The sequence below is a fragment of the Arctopsyche grandis genome, chromosome 5 (assembly GCF_051622035.1).
Source record: "Arctopsyche grandis isolate Sample6627 chromosome 5, ASM5162203v2, whole genome shotgun sequence".
NCBI classification, from domain to species: domain Eukaryota; kingdom Metazoa; phylum Arthropoda; class Insecta; order Trichoptera; family Hydropsychidae; genus Arctopsyche; species Arctopsyche grandis.
Window position 1 is genome coordinate 12,667,055 of NC_135359.1, and position 20,769 is coordinate 12,687,823.

General features: G+C 32.1%; 2 protein-coding genes across 2 annotated transcripts in view; both read right to left on the reverse strand.

The window, feature by feature from the left end:
• LOC143912094 (superoxide dismutase [Cu-Zn]-like) overlaps positions 1-20,769 on the reverse strand; it is a 207,596-nt gene that overhangs the window by 46,756 nt on the left and 140,071 nt on the right. The window lies entirely within an intron of this gene.
• Positions 1,559-4,014, reverse strand: LOC143911582 (retinoid-inducible serine carboxypeptidase-like). Its single transcript, XM_077430535.1, has 9 exons — positions 3,934-4,014; positions 3,594-3,826; positions 3,363-3,462; positions 3,142-3,272; positions 2,754-3,072; positions 2,483-2,668; positions 2,327-2,404; positions 2,099-2,253; positions 1,559-2,006 (listed from the first exon to the last, which is right to left on the reverse strand). The coding sequence occupies exons 1-9, from the start codon at positions 3,983-3,985 to the stop codon at positions 1,947-1,949; spliced, it is 1,314 nt and encodes a 437-aa protein (XP_077286661.1). The 5' UTR covers positions 3,986-4,014; the 3' UTR covers positions 1,559-1,946.

Below are 20,769 nucleotides of genomic sequence, written 5' to 3' on the forward strand. Positions count from 1 at the left end.
TCCCTGTAAGGCCCAAATGGAAGAGAGTTAATCAAAATTTCACTCATAAATCACAATCAATCATGAAAACAATGATGAGCGCAGACTACCAGATAAATGGGTTAGAGTAATTTCCGACAATTTACGCTCACTAAGGTGGAAAATATCACATTCAGTCTCGGCAGCAACGATTTCATTAAGAAGTCGGATAGCTCTTGGAATAGGAGCCATTCGAAAAAGGACTGTGCGGGCAGGAGGTACAGCCAGCAAATGATGATGTCTACCACGCACATAGTGAATAGGGACATAAAGCCCCAACTGCTCCAGCAACAACGGGCATGACGTATTACCACGTAAGAGCAGGAGAACGAAACGAATTAATGAGAAGTTTCTCCGAAGTTCAAGGGAATTATACCCAAGCATGCCCAAAAGGAAAGGAGTGGGGTAGAGATATGGGTAATACCCATATTCTTTCCTATATAGGAAACGAAGAAATGCTTTTTGCACTTTCTCAATCATCAGAGAGTAATTTGCTTCATGCGGATTCCACACAATCGCATTATACTCTAGCTTACTTCTCACAAGCGAATTGAAAAGCAAGCGAGAAGACAAAGGATTGGAGAATAATCTTGCATATCTCAAAACAAATCCAAGTCGACGAAAAAACAGATAAGATAAAAAAAAAACAATCAAATTAATCCGTCATCAATGTATTAATAATTGTTATCATAAAATCATACAATCAGCTCGTACATTTCAAAAACCATTCATTTTTATCAAAAATTCTCTCGTTCTTTTAGGATTTTCACTAATTGTCTGAAATTAAAAAAAAATATATCATTTCATTTTAAGATCATTTGATTTATTTTATATGTATTGCATCTTGTCCTGCTACATTCGACCAGTAGAATGATAATCCTCCACCTTGCTTCAAATATCCTTCCATTGTATTATTAAACCAGACTGTTTTTCTTTCAGCGTTTTTGAATTCCTGCTCATTTTTCATTTCAATTTATTGATCCACGATAATTGGCCTGAATTATAATACATTATAATGATTTAATTAAATTTCAATTAAAAATGGGTCTACGTGGCGATACAGAATGTTAAATTACAGAAAACACAAATATCGGAAGGCAAAGATCGAAAATCGAAAGATCTTAAGTCGAAAGATCAAAAAAAAATAGTGCATGGTAAACGGTACATACTCACTTAATTTGCGCGAGCAGGATACAACAGGAACAAGAGGAACATGCTTTTCCTCCCGTATTCTGCGCGCGCACATTAATACGGGAGGAAAAGCCTGTTCCTCTTGTTCCTGTTGTAATAAGAAAAAGTTGATACACAAATGATAATTTTCTATAAGATAATATTTTTTTATCAATGCTTCTTGATAATCTACACTATTTATATCTAGTATATGTATGTCATTATGACATAAGGTAACCCAAAGATACTCATATATCTACAGCTACTTATAGGCATATATTTTATACATATATGTATATGTATATCTACGTTTCTTCATTTATAATATCTATATTAAAAATAACAGATATGAAATAAAATACAGATAAATTAATATGTAATGAATATTTATTTAAATTTACATTCATGTATGTAGCGTTTTCAGTTAACATAACTATTTACAAATTTCAAAATATTCACCATAATCTGAATTTATTAATAGATGCATGAACCCTATTATAATAGAATTACTACAGATACCTACCCACTTACCATGTACATATGTAGATTTAATTATCAGAATTAAAATTAGCATTTAAAACTGATTAGAATTATAATTCCAAATGAGTTTTGACGGTGCTGTAGTTTGATATAAGAATGCAAATAAAAAAATATATTTTATCTATTATTATGCCAAGAATACATAAATAGAGGTTAAATATCAATGAATGAATCATTTTGATTAACTTCATTTCATTTCAATATATGGGATGTTTAAATTAAAATCCTGTCATAGATTTCAAAAATGCTCTTGATCCAGCTGGGTTATCGCGTGGTACCTTTAAACACAGGTTATTATTTAAATTATTATAATTTATCTATATATTTTAAGTACAAAAGAAAAGCACATAAACTTATAAGATATACGTACACTATGTCCTGCAACATTGATCCAAAACATCGTGAATTTTCCACCTTGTTTCTCATATCCCTCCATAATGTTGTTTACCCAAATGGTTTTCCTAGGCGCAGTTTGGAAATCAGCTGATTCGTTCCATTTCAGTTTGTTTATCCAAACCATTTGACCTTTAATTATATTTTTAGTGATTGTAAGAATTTCGTATTAAGATACGTGATACATTAGGATTTGTTTTCATACCAGGTGTATCGACGATGAGATCTACATTTCCATTATATACGTGCACATTGAGGTTTGTTTCATTTAACAATGTTTCCACTGTATCAAAAGGAAATTTATTTATAAGTTTGAATTTTAATATACTAATGATATCAACTTACCAACTAGCTAACTTACCAACATCTATCACCGGTTTCATAAAGTCAACAGCGAGATAATCGAATACGTCACCAGATTGACTTCCCCAATGTACGGTTCGTGGAATTCCTAAGGCTTCCTTAACAATACCGTTCATAAGTTGGTCCAAATCATAAGCTCTGCTGCTGTAATATTTGTTGTAAGTTTGTCTATCAACTGCTTGTTCTAAAATTTATTTGAGAAAAATTTTCCACAATAAAAAAAATATCATGGACATTCTGACGTATTATGATATATTATTTTTACTGACGTTTTATCGTTCTTTTGTTATGAGATGATCCTCTCTCCATCTTTGTGAGAATGTTGTAAAAATCGACCCCATCGGTTTTATCCAAAATAACATATTCAGTTGTTGCCCATTCATCTGTTGCTTGTTCGTATAATCCTTGGTCAAACACTTGCTTAGTATATTCAGCTTGACTAAGGATTTCCTTTTCGCCCTTATCGTCAACGAGACTCACTTGGTATAAGAAGGGAGCCCATGAAAGGACTGAATCAACTGGAGATATCCACGAATTTCCCATAGCTACGCCACTTATGTTTGATTGTATGTTGCCCAATCTAGATTCCTAAAAAAATACTTAGATTAAAAATTAAACAAACCATTTATATAATTAGGTTTCAAAAAAAATTCTAACTTTGTAAATTAAATGAGCAAAATCTACAGCCATTTTACCACCATAAGACTGTCCGTATATATAAAAAGGTGATTTTTTGAATTGAGGTAATTGCTCATAGAAATTTTTCATCAAAGTCAATAAATCCGCCGCTAAAAATATCCAATATATATGTAATAGAATATTTCTCTTACTCATTATTGTATTAAAAAAAACTAAAAACATCACAATAAATTATGTACCGATTTGTTTGTTATCAGTTGTAAATAAAGATGGATTTTCTACGTAACTGTATCCAGTACCAACTGGATTGTCAACAAATAACACATTAAAATCATTCACCTGAAATTGGAATTGTTTCATTAAGGATTTCATTATAATATACTTAAAACCATTTCATGTCAATTGTGGTTGATGTTATCGATGGATAGATAACGTGCTAAATTTATATGTAATACTAAAAATACACAAACCCAGGTGGTGTTACGTAGATTCAAATCCAAATCTAAAGGACCGAGAATTTCAAAATTTCCATAACCACAAGAAGAACCACCAGGACCACCTTGAAGCCACATTATTAACGGTCTTTCAGAAGAATCAGCCACATCAGCAGTGGTATGGAATAACCACCAAAACATGTGAGCACCATCTCGAACAGTTACGTAACCATAATCTTGCTCTCCAGGACCGAAACCTTTACCTTTCGCTAAAATTGCCAAAATTTTACATTAGCTCACGTTAAACGGGATAATCTTGGATTGCTTTTTCGTATCGTATTTAATTATGAAATAAATTAAAAATTAAATTCTATACTTGCAGCAGTTGCGATTAACGCCAAAAGGCAAAGCAGCACAAACCGTGTCATGTTATAGCCGTAGCAGTACTGTGATCGAATACATCACTTTATCCCCATTTATATCTTCTCAATTTCAATAATATTTTCGGAATTAAAGCTGTTTATCATTTAATCGTTTTTAATCGCTCTTCAATTTTGAATTCTTTTCTAAATCAGATTAGATTGATACGATTTGCGAATCAAATATAATTTGGTACACGATCTATGTATGTATGATATGATATGATATATATATATATATATATATATATATATATATATATATATATATATATATATATATATATATATATATATATATATAATAATATGATATATATAGAATGATATGTCACGATTAATTGTATTGTACAATGAGAATCTACATACATATATGTACACATGCATATAAAATTTAACAGCTTGTTTTATGAATATTTATTGAGGTTTATATAATATTATTTAAATTTATCTACATTGTTTTAAGAAATCATATATACATTCTTAAACTTTGTCAACCATTGAAATGAAGTCATTATAATACGATTTATTTGATATGGTTTATCTTGTCATGGGTTGGTCACATCTGAATTTTTTTTCAAATGTTACTACATACGTCATTGTGACCAACATTTTTATTATCCCAATATCCCAAGCTTTTATATGTGGTCAGTATGTATGATTTCGCCAAAATGCTTACATATTTGGCCTACGAATTTCACCAATATATAATATGTTTTACTTAATTTAATCTATTAGTAAATTAAAAACGCATATGAATAAGAGGCAAATTTTTTTCTGATATTTTTCGTAAGTGGAGCTCAAAGGAGATTTGTAAAAATAAAAGGTAGTAATATTAAATTTATATGAGTAAATGAGAGTGAAAAAAAGTAACTTTTGCCACTGTTTACTCGAGTTGTGAAGGGGTGGTAGAAAGCCGCGTTTGGCTAGCTAGCTGTCTGCTAGCTATTGCTTTAATGCGACACGAAATTCCAATTTAATTTTTAATGAGTTTGTTAATGTCGGAGTCATGAGCATACTTCAATGTTAGTTAATTTTACCCCCATATGCCGGTAAAATATCAAAATCGTTTAAAATTGGGTCACAAATTTTCGACGATCAGGAATTTTATGAAAATATCAGAGTGAAGCTTATATAAAGTTCGTAAAAAGAAGAAAATTTCGTTTGATTTTGTAGAAATTTGTGTCTGTAATTGTCGTATAAAGTGTTAATTTATAATTTTCATTATACATAGAATTTGATAAATTTATTAATTTTGCTCCTGTGGCTCTTTTGGTATTGGAAAGAGGATTAATCGTTGAATTAAATCACGTTTTGTTTTAAAATGATTAAAGTTAGCATTATGTGAAAGTTATTTTCGTGGAATTCATCTGCGCCGAATTTAATCTATGAAATTTTCATTACGTTTTCTCTAGATATATTTGTATGTATGTATGTGTATTAATACATGAACAAGGTACACCGCACACATGAGTATCTAGTGTCAAAATTAATGTTTTTTTCAATGATTTATACTAACGCCATCATCTTAAAGCTCAAAGATGAGACGTGTCACCTTCAGTATCGCATTAATCATCAGGCGTTGTTTCAGTCGGCTCGTAAAATACTGAAAATGCTAATGTTGACAAAGAGAACTGATGCATATGCGTTTCTTTCATAATTTATGTCACGCATATCTTCTAGTCTAATTTAGAAAGATAGGCGTCCGTCGTCAGAGATTTTCAATATACCTAAATATGCACATACAAATAAATGTATTATGTCGGAATATTTTGAAATTTTCGTTAGTTTCAGAAGTTATCGTATTTTCGATCGATATGATTGAGATTTTATATGGTAAACAACGTATAAAATATTTATTCGTATTATATTTTGAAATTGTAAGTTTAAAGTGCCTGTCCTTAAAAATGGGTAGGGTTAACGTCTCGTTAAAAATGAGACGTCTGTTTTATCCTGAGAAGTGAGAATATCCGCTTTCTTGCGTGATGCGTAGGCGACCGGCTGTCAAGTTTGGATGATAAATTGAAGTTCGATAACAAATTAATACTTCAGAAGCGATAGAGCCTTTTTTCAGATTTTGTAATATATAAAATTTATACGTACGCGTTTTTCGATTTTATGTAACTGAAAGCATATACTCGTATATACATATGTACGTATGGATATATGCACGTGAATATATTCGTAAGAGAGCGTAAAAAGTACATTTTTCATATGACAAGATATGTTTTGGATAATATGCAAATAGTATGTATGAAATAAATAAAGAGTACATATATGTATATATATAAAAAATATTCAGTTTCATACATTTAAGGATGGATTATTTCTGGCGCGAGGCGTGCTAACCGTCATTAAATCATTTCGTACACAGGAGTCGTCAAATAATGTTTCACGGATGATTTTCAATAGTAATTGGTAGCACGTTTCAAGTTTTAATTTGGTGTTTCCATCTCGTTAAAATCGGGCTTGGTGGCCCACACCATTTGTACATATATTAGAATGCGCGTCAAATAACGTAGCATAATATGCATTGTTATTTAAATATAAACATATATATATATATATATATATATATATATATATATATATATATATATATATATATATATATATATATATATATATATATATATATATATATATATATATATATATATATATATATATATATATATATATATATATATATATATATATATATATATATATATATATATATATATTTTTTTTTTTTTTGAAATATTAGGTAATACTTTCTTTGTAAGGGGAAATGTTGTTAGGCTTTAGTACGTTTTCCCAAAAGGCATTCGTTCTCAGCGTTCGATCTGATCAGGATGAGAACAGAACAAAAATCAATTGTGTTTTTTATGGTGTTGCCTGTTGCTATCCCCCGTGGAATCGGGACAAAGAATTTTCCAAACGCTCGACGGAAAATCTGCTGTAAGGTTTTGTCTCATTTCTGTTTGTTATTCAAATTGATTGAAACGCACGTAGACAAATACTCGCAGACATAGTACACAATATTCTGTCGCGCTTATATCGATTAAATTTATATACTAATTAGAGATCTTACGAAAAGTGAAAATCATTTGTCGTTACAATAAGAAGTACAAAAACGGGACGGTCATTATTTTTTTCTACGGAAACGTTTAATGAAACATTCATTCGGAGTCTGTCTTTTACATTTAATTACTCCTGTTGCGGATCGTTGAGAATCTCGAAGGATATAAAAGGGTTGAGCGAACGTTAACGGCTAATTTAAGCTTATTGCAAGATGTTTCTTTTTGTTTTTGAATTTTTCCGACCACCCCATACCTCTTCTCCCGGCGACGTGAATTATAAAAAAATTAAAGTAAGAACGAACGCTCGAGCGTTTTTAATTTTCCTTTTCGTTTTTATTTCCGCGAAACGAATTTCCCGAAACGTAAATTACGTCTGTTTATGATAGCAAATAAAATCGGGATATGCGGGAACAGACTTTGCTAATTTCCTTTATAAATAATTTTGAAACAAATAAATACATATGTATATACATATTTACTTACAAATCTGGTACTTCAATTTATTTAAGGTGATTTTATAAATAAATATAAACGCGATGCGTAGACGTTAATTTATAACAAACATGCGTACATATATGTATGTATGTATATATAAATATTAGATCGGGGCGAAGAACGGGAGTTTTGGATTTTCATCGATTAACTTAGTGGAAAACTTTTCGTGTCAAGGAAACTTTAAATAAAAAAAATCATTGATTTTAAACAATGTCCTGTGCCTCCAACCGATTGATTTATCTCAAAAATGTCTAAAAAGTATGCTTTTTCTTATCACTTTTTCGAAAAAAATTTATAAATTTGTGGTTTTCGCTCCAGCCTTATGTATCTACTGAATACTTCAATTTAATTTTTGCGCATGTCATTTATAATATGTTACAAAATAAATTGTCACAAGTGAATGCAAAATAAATTTTCAAATCATATCATCATATATATATCATGATGATATCATCATATCGTCATATATATGGTTTTCTCTGTCTTTGACCAGAGAAAACCATCCCTTAATGCTAGTTTGGCTTCACAAATTGGTACTGAGGGTGTTATAGACATTCCGCGGGTATCGCTTGGAGATGTTAGGATGGCTATTATGAAGCTTAAGGGGTCTGTTGGGCCTGACGGTGTGCCCCCTGACGTATTAAAGGTATGCTGTAATTCGCTTTTAGAGCCTCTTCAGTTTATTTTTAACCTTATTCTTGCTTCTGGTAATTATCCTGAAAAATGGAAATTATCTAGAGTCATTCCTATTCATAAGAGTGGCTCTAAAAATGAGGTTGAAAATTATAGACCTATTGCTATTATCTCGGCTATTCCCAAAATGTTTGACATCATCCTTCACCGTTTGATTCTTACGCAGTTTAAAAGATTATTGTGTGATGAGCAACATGGTTTTACACCATGTCGTTCCACTACCACTAATCTCGCCTGCTTCACACATTTGATCATGTCTAAAGTTGACGTTGGTCAGCAAGTTGATGTAGCCTACTTTGACTATCGTAAAGCCTATGATCAAGTCAATAATGACGCTCTTTTGATCAGGTTAGCTGAAGTGCGTTTTTCAACGCGTCTTCTTAAACTCTTTGCTTCTTATCTTAGTGATAGGAAGCAATTTGTTAGATATGGTCTTTATGAATCTCCTTCATTTTTTACTCGATCTGGTGTTACTCAGGGGTCCACTTTAGGACCATTACTATTTAAAATTCCTATTAATAACCTCCCTAGAGTTTTATGTAATGCATCATGTCTCTTGTTTGCTGACGACGTTAAATTCTTTTTTGCTAAGGATGAGAGGCAAGCCTCTCTCCTTCAAGCTGATATTAACGCTGTCTTGGAGTTCAGTTCTAGTTTAGGCCTTGAACTTAATTTAAACAAATGTGCAATTATGAGCTATGGACGTGCACATTCACTCTATTGTCACGGATATTCCATTAGATCCGTCTTGTTGAAGCGTGTGGAATCTATGGTCGATTTGGGTATCACTTTTGATCCTCAGCTCACCTTTCACAACCATATCAAGAAAGTCGCTGACGTTTCCTTTCGTCGACTTGGATTTGTTTTGAGATATGCAAGATTATTCTCCAATCCTTTGTCTTCTCGCTTGCTTTTCAATTCGCTTGTGAGAAGTAAGCTAGAGTATAATGCGATTGTGTGGAGTCCGCATGAAGCAAATTACTCTCTGATTATTGAGAAAGTGCAAAAAGCATTTCTTCGTTTCCTATATAGGAAAGAATATGGGTATTACCCATATCTCTACCCCACTCCTTTCCTTTTGGGCATGCTTGGGTATAATTCCCTTGAACTTCGGAGAAACTTCTCTTTAATTCGTTTCGTTCTCCTGCTCTTACGTGGTAATACGTCATGCCCGTTGTTGCTGGAGCAGTTGTGACTTTATGTCCCTAATCACTATGTGCGTGGTAGACATCATCATTTGCTGGCTGTACCTCCTGCCCGCACAGTCCTTTTTCGAATGGCTCCTATTCCAAGAGCTATTCGACTTCTTAATGAAATCGTTGCTGCCGAGACTGAATGTGATATTTTCCACCTTAGTGAGCGTAAATTGTCGGAAATTACTCTAACCCATTTATCTGGTAGTCTGCGCTCATCATTGTTTTCATGATTGATTGTGATTTATGAGTGAAATTTTGATTAACTCTCTTCCATTTGGGCCTTACAGGGATGTTTTGTATTTGTAGTTGTTTCTTACATATTTATTGAAACTGGCTGTAGGTGCAAGGCATTCCTTAAGCTATATTTTATTTGATATTTTTACTTTATCTGTTATTATTAAATGCTATTTTTTATGTTTATGTATGGATGTATTTATGTTTATGTTCAAATGTATTTTTTTTATGTATAATTGATGACTATATTATTTTCGTTATGTATTAATTTATGTTTAATTGTTATTTTGTTTTTTTTGTGTTAAATTTTTTGACCATTGTGGCGCTTTAGGAATTCCTGTTATGCCACAATTGTCTGTTTAGAATAAATAAATAAATAAATAAAGACGGTCATATGTGTGTGTGTATGTGTCCTAACGCTCGCCGAACATAATGAACGAATCGATAAAAATCGATAAATTCATTTTTCGACGAGACGACTTTGTCGCGACTCGAACCGATTACCCCTCACTCGAATAACCTCTTATAGGTGTATTCTAGGTTGGGAGTTAACCAATTACGCCACTGTCCAATTTGAAATTCTCCTTTTTTTTTTTAAACATTAATTGAAAATTTCCGCTATCGCCATATAAAAATACGTAATTATAATAATTTTATTTAGCGAGGTTTTGAATCATTTTTTTTTTAAATAACGTGAAAATCGTTATTTTTTTTAAATCTCGAAAGCTTTTTTTAATTTTAGCTAAGTTTTAGTTATTTATTTTTTTCTTATTCACTTCATCGTATAATTGGAATAACTTTACTTTAAAAAACTTAATTTGAGATGTTTCATCATATTGCTAAGGTACGAAAAAAAAAAGAGAAATGATGTTTAAGGAACATCGATAACGGAATAGAAACGCGCTAATACTGGCGTTTTTTTTTTTCGTACCCTAGCATTTTGAAAAAACATCCCATATGAAGTTTTTGAATGTAAAATTATTTCATTTATGTGATCAGGTAAATTAAAAAAAAATTGCTTCTAAAATCGATCTAAAATTAAAAGAATACCTTAAAAAATTGTAAAAATTTACGAACAGTGCTAATAATTTTGATATATATTTTACGGATTATATATGATACAGAGCAAAAATTAAATAAAAACCTTGGTACCATTTACGATTTTTACAAACTTGAATTCACTGAAATTCAAAATTCACTGTTTTCCATGTACCCTAATGTATACTTATTATTTATTTTATTTTACATACATATATACAAATATACCAGGAAGGCTTAACAGGTAAACCCCAAATACGCCTTCCTGGTCCACATAATTATTACATAGATACATGTAAATCTAAACAATATCTGACATCTATCGTCAGATATTACAAATATCGTATTAATACGATAAATAACGATGAATAACTTTCATGTAACAATACGAATTTTATATTCGATAAACAACCACAGAGACATGTATGGTGAGCAATATGGCGAAACCTAAGATATAACAATAACTAAAGGTTCGCAACAGAAAATTGGGAAGGAAACGCCAATTTTACAGGAATCGTTTCAATGAAAATCAGAAAAATTGGCAAATTCTGATAAGAAACGATCGACCTTGACAAATCAAGGTCTGGCCAATAGCGACAATTAGCGGGAATCGAACTCATAACATCAAGTACGAGATAATTCAACATTCACCACTAGACCACGCTACTGGTTAATTGTTATATTTTAAAACTTGTTTAGTAGATAATTTAAATGCATCTTCGTGAGGTGAAAACAGTATACGTATCTACAAAATTTGTTGTTGCTTATGAAATGGTGTAGGGGTTTTTCCAAAGTCAAAATTATTTTTTTTTTAAATTAAATTTTTTTTATTCATCTAATGCTATGAATAAATATATCACATTCTTGACTTTACAATTATACGACATATTCACACCGAGTGTTTGTTTGTTTGATGGTGCAATATGTGCATAATCATATAACATAGATGTGGAGCACAAAGCGTATTCTCGACCAGTTAAAAAGTCGATAATGCACCGAGGTGCAACGACGGACGTTCCGGCAGTTATGGGAACAACTTTTCCCATTTCAGAGGCACTAATGGCCACTAAGTATCGCATTTCCTTCTTCCATAGTGTTGGTTCCGCTTATATTTCCATGTTTTATCTCGTCATACCCGTTTGGTTTGCTGAATAAAGCCAATTCATTAGACCGAAGTCGCTTTTGACGTGCGATTATATTGTTTGCCAATCATACGATTCGTAGAATGTTGAAATTTCGACATGATACCTGCTTTATACGTTTTCGCATTTATAAAAGCTTTATCCAAGATGCGCAATTTGAATATAATTTATTCATACATATTTCACCTTGTATGCAAATTTCATTTAAATGATATGTTGTATGAATCTTGCACATGTCATTTATTACGAGACGTATTCTAATGCAATATTTCAATACAGAAGTTATAATGTGGAATTCATCACATTTTATATACGACATTTAATAACAGGGATCAGTCTAAATGTCAAGTACGAATATGCGACTTGCAAATATTCACGTCATCTTTTGCACGTCTATGAAAAATGTAGCATTATGCATTATGTTATATTTGAAATTTACAGTGAAATATGAATTTCAATGTCGGTAAACATTTTTGACAATCATTCATTAAAATTTGTCGTCATTTGTACCCATCATCCGGGCACTGTGAGATTCGTTTCTATTTTAGATCTACATACCATGTTCGTCGCACGCCACATGTCAATTTCGTTCGCTAAATGCACATAAAATTTTCAACTGGTAATTTATCATTCTTAATATGAAAACCTCACAGGAATACATTTTCAATTATTTAGTTACCCAAAATAATGAACGATTAAAATATTATACAAATGTAAGTATGTATGTATATTCATTCGAAAATGTGACAAAAATGTAGCAAAAATATTCATATCTAAAGGAAGTAAAAGATTTTATGTTGAACAACTCGAAGAAAGTCGATTTGAATTTAGAGCGTGGCACGAACTCCAAACCAACTTTCTTATATCCCGTAATACAATATTTTATGACACATTTTATTGTGCGGTTATAAAATAAAACGGATCGTAAAGTGACATAAAGATGTGCCGAATCTTTTTCCATATCTATGCAATATAACTATCGTTGATAAATAAATTTTAATTTATGATAATTTACAGAATGTTTTGCAAATCATAAATATACGTGTTCAGAATATTGATTATACATAGTATAATATCAAACATTTTTCCCCAAAATTCATTTAATTAATTTTGTAAAGCAGCTATAATATGTACCTTTTCTTCCCCAAAGAAAGACTGTTGAATAGGAACCTTTCCATAGTACGTGGAAATAGAATATTGATAAAGGAAAGCCTTGAAGGGGTCGGGAAAAGCGTTTTAGCTCAATATTTTGAATGACCAAATTACCGTTTGAATGTTTTAACCAAATTCTATTTTAATCACGAATTAAAACTGTACTTGAAAAAGATAGACGGTATATTTTACCATAATTTAAGTGTGCATAACTAATTCAAATAACCATTGTACTTATGTTTTGGTTATGTATGTAGATACATATGCAAATCATCATATTGATAGCATGGCGGAAAAATGACGTTACGCGCCATTTCTTCAATATACCCAATATTTACAAAAAATAATAAAAATATTCCATTCACTTATTTATATTAACTAATTCTTCTCCTGTATAGAATAATGCCTCCTCTCGAAACTCCAAGTAATCTAAAATAAATATTTTAAAACACGTCCATTTAAACTAATATTAAACTATCCCAAAATAATAGTCCAGTCCGTTTAATTGTAGACGTTACAAAAAAACTAATCAGGAGATTCTATTAAATAACCAGATATAAAAATTGTTGGTTTGATTTAGGTCGTCAATCTTAAAGAAATTGTGACAGGCAGAGTGTCGCTAACGAATATAAGCCGTCTGCGATGATTTGACTTGGTGCTTGCGTTTCGGGACCATCCATCCTCCCTTCGTCAGAGCGCAGGGATGCTGGCGATGCGTGACGCAGCCCAAGGTTCAGGTTCAGGCCATTAGTCAACGTTCACCTGATGGATGGGGCTTAGTCCGTGCTCCGCATTGATTTGGCTGCCGACGAAGCCCGACCACACTTTTTACACCGGCCGCGATCACTCAAACGAAAACAAACCGAAAACAACGGACACGCGTGTATGTGTGTGTACGTATAAACCGAAAAAAAAAATCAACAGAAACAAACAGTCAAAGTTTTTCAGTCCGACGATTCGGGTTAATCGAGCCCATATCTCTTTCGGCGGTTACGCACGTCTTTGCAAGTTAGCCAAGAACATATTTATTATTCAGGGGAAAGTGCGCAGCGGTATGCGGGAGGGATCGATAGCCTTATCCGGGGTTCGGTCGCCACTCAAAGATATGGCACGTTCGCGGCGAAGTCGATTTAATATAAAGAAGAAGCTGTTTCCGAATCGTGAGTCTATCTCGATTAGGCTCCTATAGGTTCGTTTGAAAATATTTGTCTTTCGCACGGAAAAAAACGGAGATTGGACGGGCTGAGGAAAGTTAGGCGGTATTTAGAATCAAGGATAGCAAATTGGATGAATAATTGCGTACCATGAAACAAACCAAGAAAGCTTACATACATATGTAGATACGTCTGTTGGAAAAATATTTTCGATACAGTCAATTACTTTTCTTTTGGGTTCTGAAGAAGATATGATTATAACTAAAAAAAATCGGGTGTGACCAACCCATGACTTTATCTATGTATTTGAGGAATATAAGAAAGTCACAAAACAAAATTCTATATTGAACCGTTCAGACACATTCACACAAACTGGCGGCATTATGAAATATTAATATGTACATAGCTATGACAGCATTTTCGATATAAATTGATTGCAAATATATGGAAACTTGCACAAGACAAAAGTTCTACTTCCGGTTGTCAGATTTTGTTCAAAAATTTTTTTATCACTTAAAATTATTGTCAGTATTATACACAATAAATATCAAGAAGATTAATATAATATAAAAGGTCAAAATAAAATAATGAAATATTGTTTAAAAAAAAATAATACTTCTGGTTTACGAATTCTGACCAAAACCTTGTCTATGCTAAGTTATAGCTCTAAGTTACATAAAGTTATATAGCTCTAAGTTGATAATTGATTAATAAATAAATAAAGTTAGTACATAAATAATAAAAAAATAAATTTTCAGCTTGATACGTTCAGGGATGCGGAAAGAATAGTGACCACAACGTTTTTGTCCTTTCTAAGAAGAAAAAATCCCACTTCCGGTTTATTGAATTTAATGATTTTTTTTTATTTTCATCACATTGATACAAGAATTATACTTGATTTTTTTCGTGAAGAGCACACTAGTCGAAAAAAATAGTGGAAGAAAATTCAAACAAGAGTAAACTGCCATTTACGGTCGACGGATGGTTACTAAGTCTTATACACATACACATACAGACACACAAAATATTATGAAGAAGTCACTGATTTTATCTACCTAGGTGCCTTGATCTCAAGAAAAGCAGGATGCCAGTCAGAAATCCAGAGAAGAGCAGGGATATTAAAAACGGCGATGATCAGTCGGAATAAGATATAGGAAAAGTGCTCTATAATAAGAAGAACGAAAATCCATCTGGTGGAATATTTGGTCATCCCCATTGTTTTGTATGGATTCGAAACATGGACTCTTAAAAAGAGAGAAAGGGAAATGTTAGATACCTTCGAAATTCGGTGTTGGATACGGACGCTTCACATTCTATGGATCACAAGACGCACAAACATCTTCATCCTCAAATAAAAGCTAGCATTTCCAGAGAAACTCTTCACAAAATGTAGGAAAAGGATACTTTAGCCATATTGCCAGGAATAATTTTGGATGTTTAGAAAAGCTGGTATTAACCAAAACGCTAGAGGGAAGGCAAACGAGAGGACGGTCTCCCATAAGCTAGTCAGACCAAATTAAAGAACTGACGGGATCGTCCCTAAAAGCTGCTTTCAACTTGGCACAAGACCAGGAGTTCACCGGATTTCAGATAATATCAACGACCACGACGACGCCTAGCATTGAGCAAATGAGTAAAAGAGTAACAATGTAACTTAAAATGATATTTTTCACGCTGTTGCATTCGATTGTTTCGGTTTTCATTTGATTTTTTGTTTTACGTGCAACGCCTGAACGTAAATCCAATTCAATTGAACTATTTCATTCGCACGCGCTGATAAAACATAAACACGATAAAATAACATCCATAAACCTTTCGAACTACATTAATTTCATCTCGCACATAGGGAATTAAACAAAATACATATGTAGGCAGAAATTTATGCCCGTTCGTATAATGGTTACGCACTTTGCGTATTTTGAGAAGACATGGAGAGAGAATGGAGCGCGCGTATTTCGTATAATTCGAAATATTGAACTGGTATCGAATTATACGAGAAACCCTACATATTTATGACGCGGGCCCTTCCGCCGAGTCATCCGGTCCTGGATAACTCGCCGTTACGTGTCCACACAATGGCGACAAATGTCCAACCCTTCCTTCTCCTACCGATATTACACGACCGGACGGGACACTAAATTAACGGCTTTACACGGGACACATCGGTATCATAACCTACCTATGTATATATATATATATGTATATTGGTACCAGTAGAAGCCTCTACATATACTTTAACGAGTATTGTTTGTCCGTGAGTACTTCATTTCATATGTACATACATACATACATATGAATATAATAAATTTACAGAATACATATTCACTTTTCGATCATTAATTAATTAAATAAGTGATCAGATAAATTATATAAATGATAATTAAAACCAAATAAAATATATAAATGATAAATAAAACCAAATAAATTATAATTTTGACAGGTGGATGATAGCGCGTCGCCCATCTTAGATCTTAGCAGCCAATACTTTTTTTTTACATATATAATTTTTTTACATATAAATTTTTTACATATATAAACCAGGAAGGCTTGACAGGAAAACCCCAATGCGCCTTCCTGGACAATTAATTAAAAACAATAAAACATTTTATCATTACATAAATCACTGTATTTCCATAAGCTATAGAACACCAAATAACAATTGATTAATTAATTAATTACAGAATTAATCCATTGAGACATCTATGGATTTTAGATTTGCACATAATTTTTACAAATGGTACATGCAATAAATACAGAAGATTTGTGACAACAGGAAATATGATTTTTTGTCAATTTTGAGGAACCGTTTCAACAATGATGACATAAAATTGGCAAACTCTGACAAGAAACGATCGATTTGGAGTTACAAATACCCCCAAATCTAACCAGCAGTATAGCGGATCGAACCAACTGATCACTCGGTGCTAAACATATCTAAACATATTTAGGTCAGGTTAGGTTAGGTTAAGTTAGGGTTGGCCCTATTAATTTAAGATTAGGTTGTTAGGGTCAATATTTATTAAAAAAAAACATATCTTAGCAGCCAACACTTATTTATTTAAGGGTCAGGTTGGTTATACTAAGTTAGGGTTGGCTCTATTCATTTAAGATTAGGTTTTTAGGGTTGGTATTTATTAATTTAACAGACCCGTGAGAACTGAGACAGTGAGACTGAAATGAACATAGAGCGAGGGGCGAGGATCGAGGGGGTTGAAAACGGAGAGGGGGTCAATATTTGTTTGTGAATGATATTCAAGTTGTTAAATCCGGGTCAAACACATATCCGAGAAAAAGTCAGTTCATGGGAAAAAACAAAAATCAGGAAGCCAGTAGCGTCAGCAAGTGAAAGAAAGCTAGTTGAAAAACGAATTCGAAGTCCAGAAGAAAAGCGAGAAATCAAAACACCAGTGAATGTCAGATTTTATCAACGCGTGGTCCAGCGTAAACAAAGAAACGCACGCGGGTGGAGAGTACATTACCGAAAACGATCCGATATGGCAACATTGGCTATACTTCATCTGTCAGAATGCGTAAAACTGATCGTTTCATTTAATAATTTATCATTTATTTTAAAATCTTTTCATTTCGTTATACATATATATACTGATCATTTTGGTGTAATTACTGCTCATATTATTTAAATACTTATCATTCTATTTAATTACTGATCGCATAGCAGCTGGTCAACACAAACTGATCATTTATTATATTCACTGATCAATCCATTTTTTTTACCAACCAAATATTTTTTTACTGATCAAAATGTGAATTTTTTACTGATCGGTTAAATAGAGGTCGAATAAAAATATCATAGTATATGGTGCGGTGCACTCATATATAAACCATATTTACTTATGCTACACCTGTATGGAATAATGCTTCCATTTAAAACTATTTAGAACTTCATTTAATCCAAAATAATGTAAAATCAACCATAATATTATATTTATTTATTTATTAAAAACAGAAACATACAGTATTTTAATATTTTTTCACAACATTGACATCAAAAATTTTTCTATGTAGTATTTATTTATATCTTTATTTATGTATCTATTACATATATGTATATGTATGTACATACATATGTAGGTGCCAGTAAAAGTTGCCAAACGCCAGACCTATGTTCAAACTTTTGTACATACATAAATAAGTACTAGGACTAAAACTCTACATACATCTTACTAATCAAAAAATAAATAAATCGCCAAATACACATGTAAAGGGGAAAAAGAGTTTGTTATATGTAACGTTGTTTGTTTGTTATATGTAGATATTTCCGCTAGCCCTTAGATATTATTCGATATGCAATGTATGTATGTATATTATGTATTTGCAATGAAGCTCATTCTAAAATATATACATAAAAATATACCCTCAACATAATATGTGAAGATTCAGAAGCTTTTTAAAAATCGAAAAAATATAATTATCTATGTATAGTGTTTAATTTGGAAATTTCGAATGTAAATGTGCGATGTGTGACGTATATTGTATTTTACATGTTGGCTAGTAGTGTTTTCAGTTGATACGGCATATTTGGACACCGTTCGGCGTTTCGACACGTTTGCAATGCGTATGTACATTTAATCTGTGTCGAAATCGAAATGAGTTTTCATTTAATTCGTGTCAACGAGTCCTGTCCAATTTCGGTGAATTCTACCGCGAAATTTCGTAAAACTGCTTTTATATCTGTGTACATACATATTTGTGATATATGAAATATATCTGTAGTGATAAACAAAATTAAACTAATACATATACATATGCAGCTTGTGATATTTTCTACTGTCTCTAACTTTCTATTTTCTACTTTCTACTGTCACTAAGTCCGTGGCTAATTTTCCATTGAACGTCGTAAAACAAAGTAAAATGTTTGCACCAACTCTGTAGGTTTGCAATTCTCGAAAAGGGGACAATAAAAACTTTTGCAAATGACTGTCCTTGAACTTTATTATGGCTAAATTGTGAATAAATTTCTACGAATGTAGTTCGGGTAACTTTTCCATTATTTATTAGACGCAAGGGGGGAGGGGGATCGTTAATCCAAGATTCACCTTGGAAAGTTCAGAATCGCACGGGGGTTTTTTTAATGCGAAAAAAAGCGCTATTGGGTCGGAAAAACTTTTAAGACCGGAGATTGTTATTTGAAAAGCGTTGAAATTGAAAACGTGGAAAATGATGGCCGTGTTTCAACCGTGAAAAGCTTTTCATAAACGAGGACGCCCTACGTTGACACCGGATATTGAGATAATAAAAATTAAATAAATTTTCATAAAAATATAAATTCAACCCTACAAATTAATTCAGGAAATATAATATCGAAACCTTAAGCACAATTATGTTTGAAATTACTAGGTAAAGAGTTAATTTTAACAAATGACTAATTTAAGGGGCGGGGGTCATTCACCCCTTTGTGTAATATGTTCGTGCAAATTATTTTCACATGACGAATTAAGCGTTTGACTCATTCTCAATTACAATAAAATTACTAATTTAATTTTGTAGGTATACTAATTTATTATTATAGCATTGTTAAATTTCGTCACTGCACCACAGGGATGGATTATGTGTATAAAAAGTTCGATACAAAATATAATTTATACGCGAAACGTGCTACGGACACGTTCATTACGGAAAACAACAATACGCGCGAACTTTTGATTTATGATTATAAAAATAATGCTCTCGCGTGAAATTTTTTTAATCAAATTAAAACACATTGGCCGAATATTGGCATTGTTGAACAACACGTCGAAATTTTCGCAGTGTGACGTCATCGGAGCGCTATGCGAAATTGGTAAAGCTATCAAAGTCGCTAATGACTCATTCGAAGGGGTGAAACATCACGCAATTTTTCTTCGTACGATAAATGTCACGTTATATTTGCAACGAATGAGTTGTTTCTATCTCAGATATAATGAAGTTGATGGATTATTTTCCATGGATGTTAATCCATGTCAGCTTAATCCTATTATATGTACGTACATACTTATTTCATTTATTGTCGATTCTCGATGTTATGATGTTTTGTATTGTTTATCTCTTAGTTTTTTCAGTTGTATTCTATCTACATATAATATATTCATTACTTCCATGTTTTCCCGATAATTTCTGCTCCTCAGCTCCAAGTTTTTCTATCAAGATCTTCAGTTGATCTGAACTTTGAACTTAAACCGATTTATCTTTCAGTCGTCCTGTCCGCGAGTAGAGATATACATATGTAGAAAATAAGATCTTCACTATTTTTAACACACGAAGGCGTAAATATCACAATCAATTTGCCCTAGTATAATATAATAGGGGAAATCTTTCTCGAAAAAAGTTTTAATAAATAAGACATTTATAATAATTGATCAATCATATGTAATTTTTTAGTTCCGATTTAAGTATTTGTTTCCAATAATTTTAAAACCTGATTTTTAAAATACGCTTTCGCGAGGTGAAATTACCGTATATGTACATACATTAGAAAGACCTTTTTTATCAATTTTATTATTCAAAATATCATTACCATAGTGGCTGACCGAATTTTTTTATCAACATTACGTCGTTCACTAATTTACTTGAAAATTATAAATTGTTTGAAAATTTTCAATGTACTCATTGTCCACTAGTTGTTAA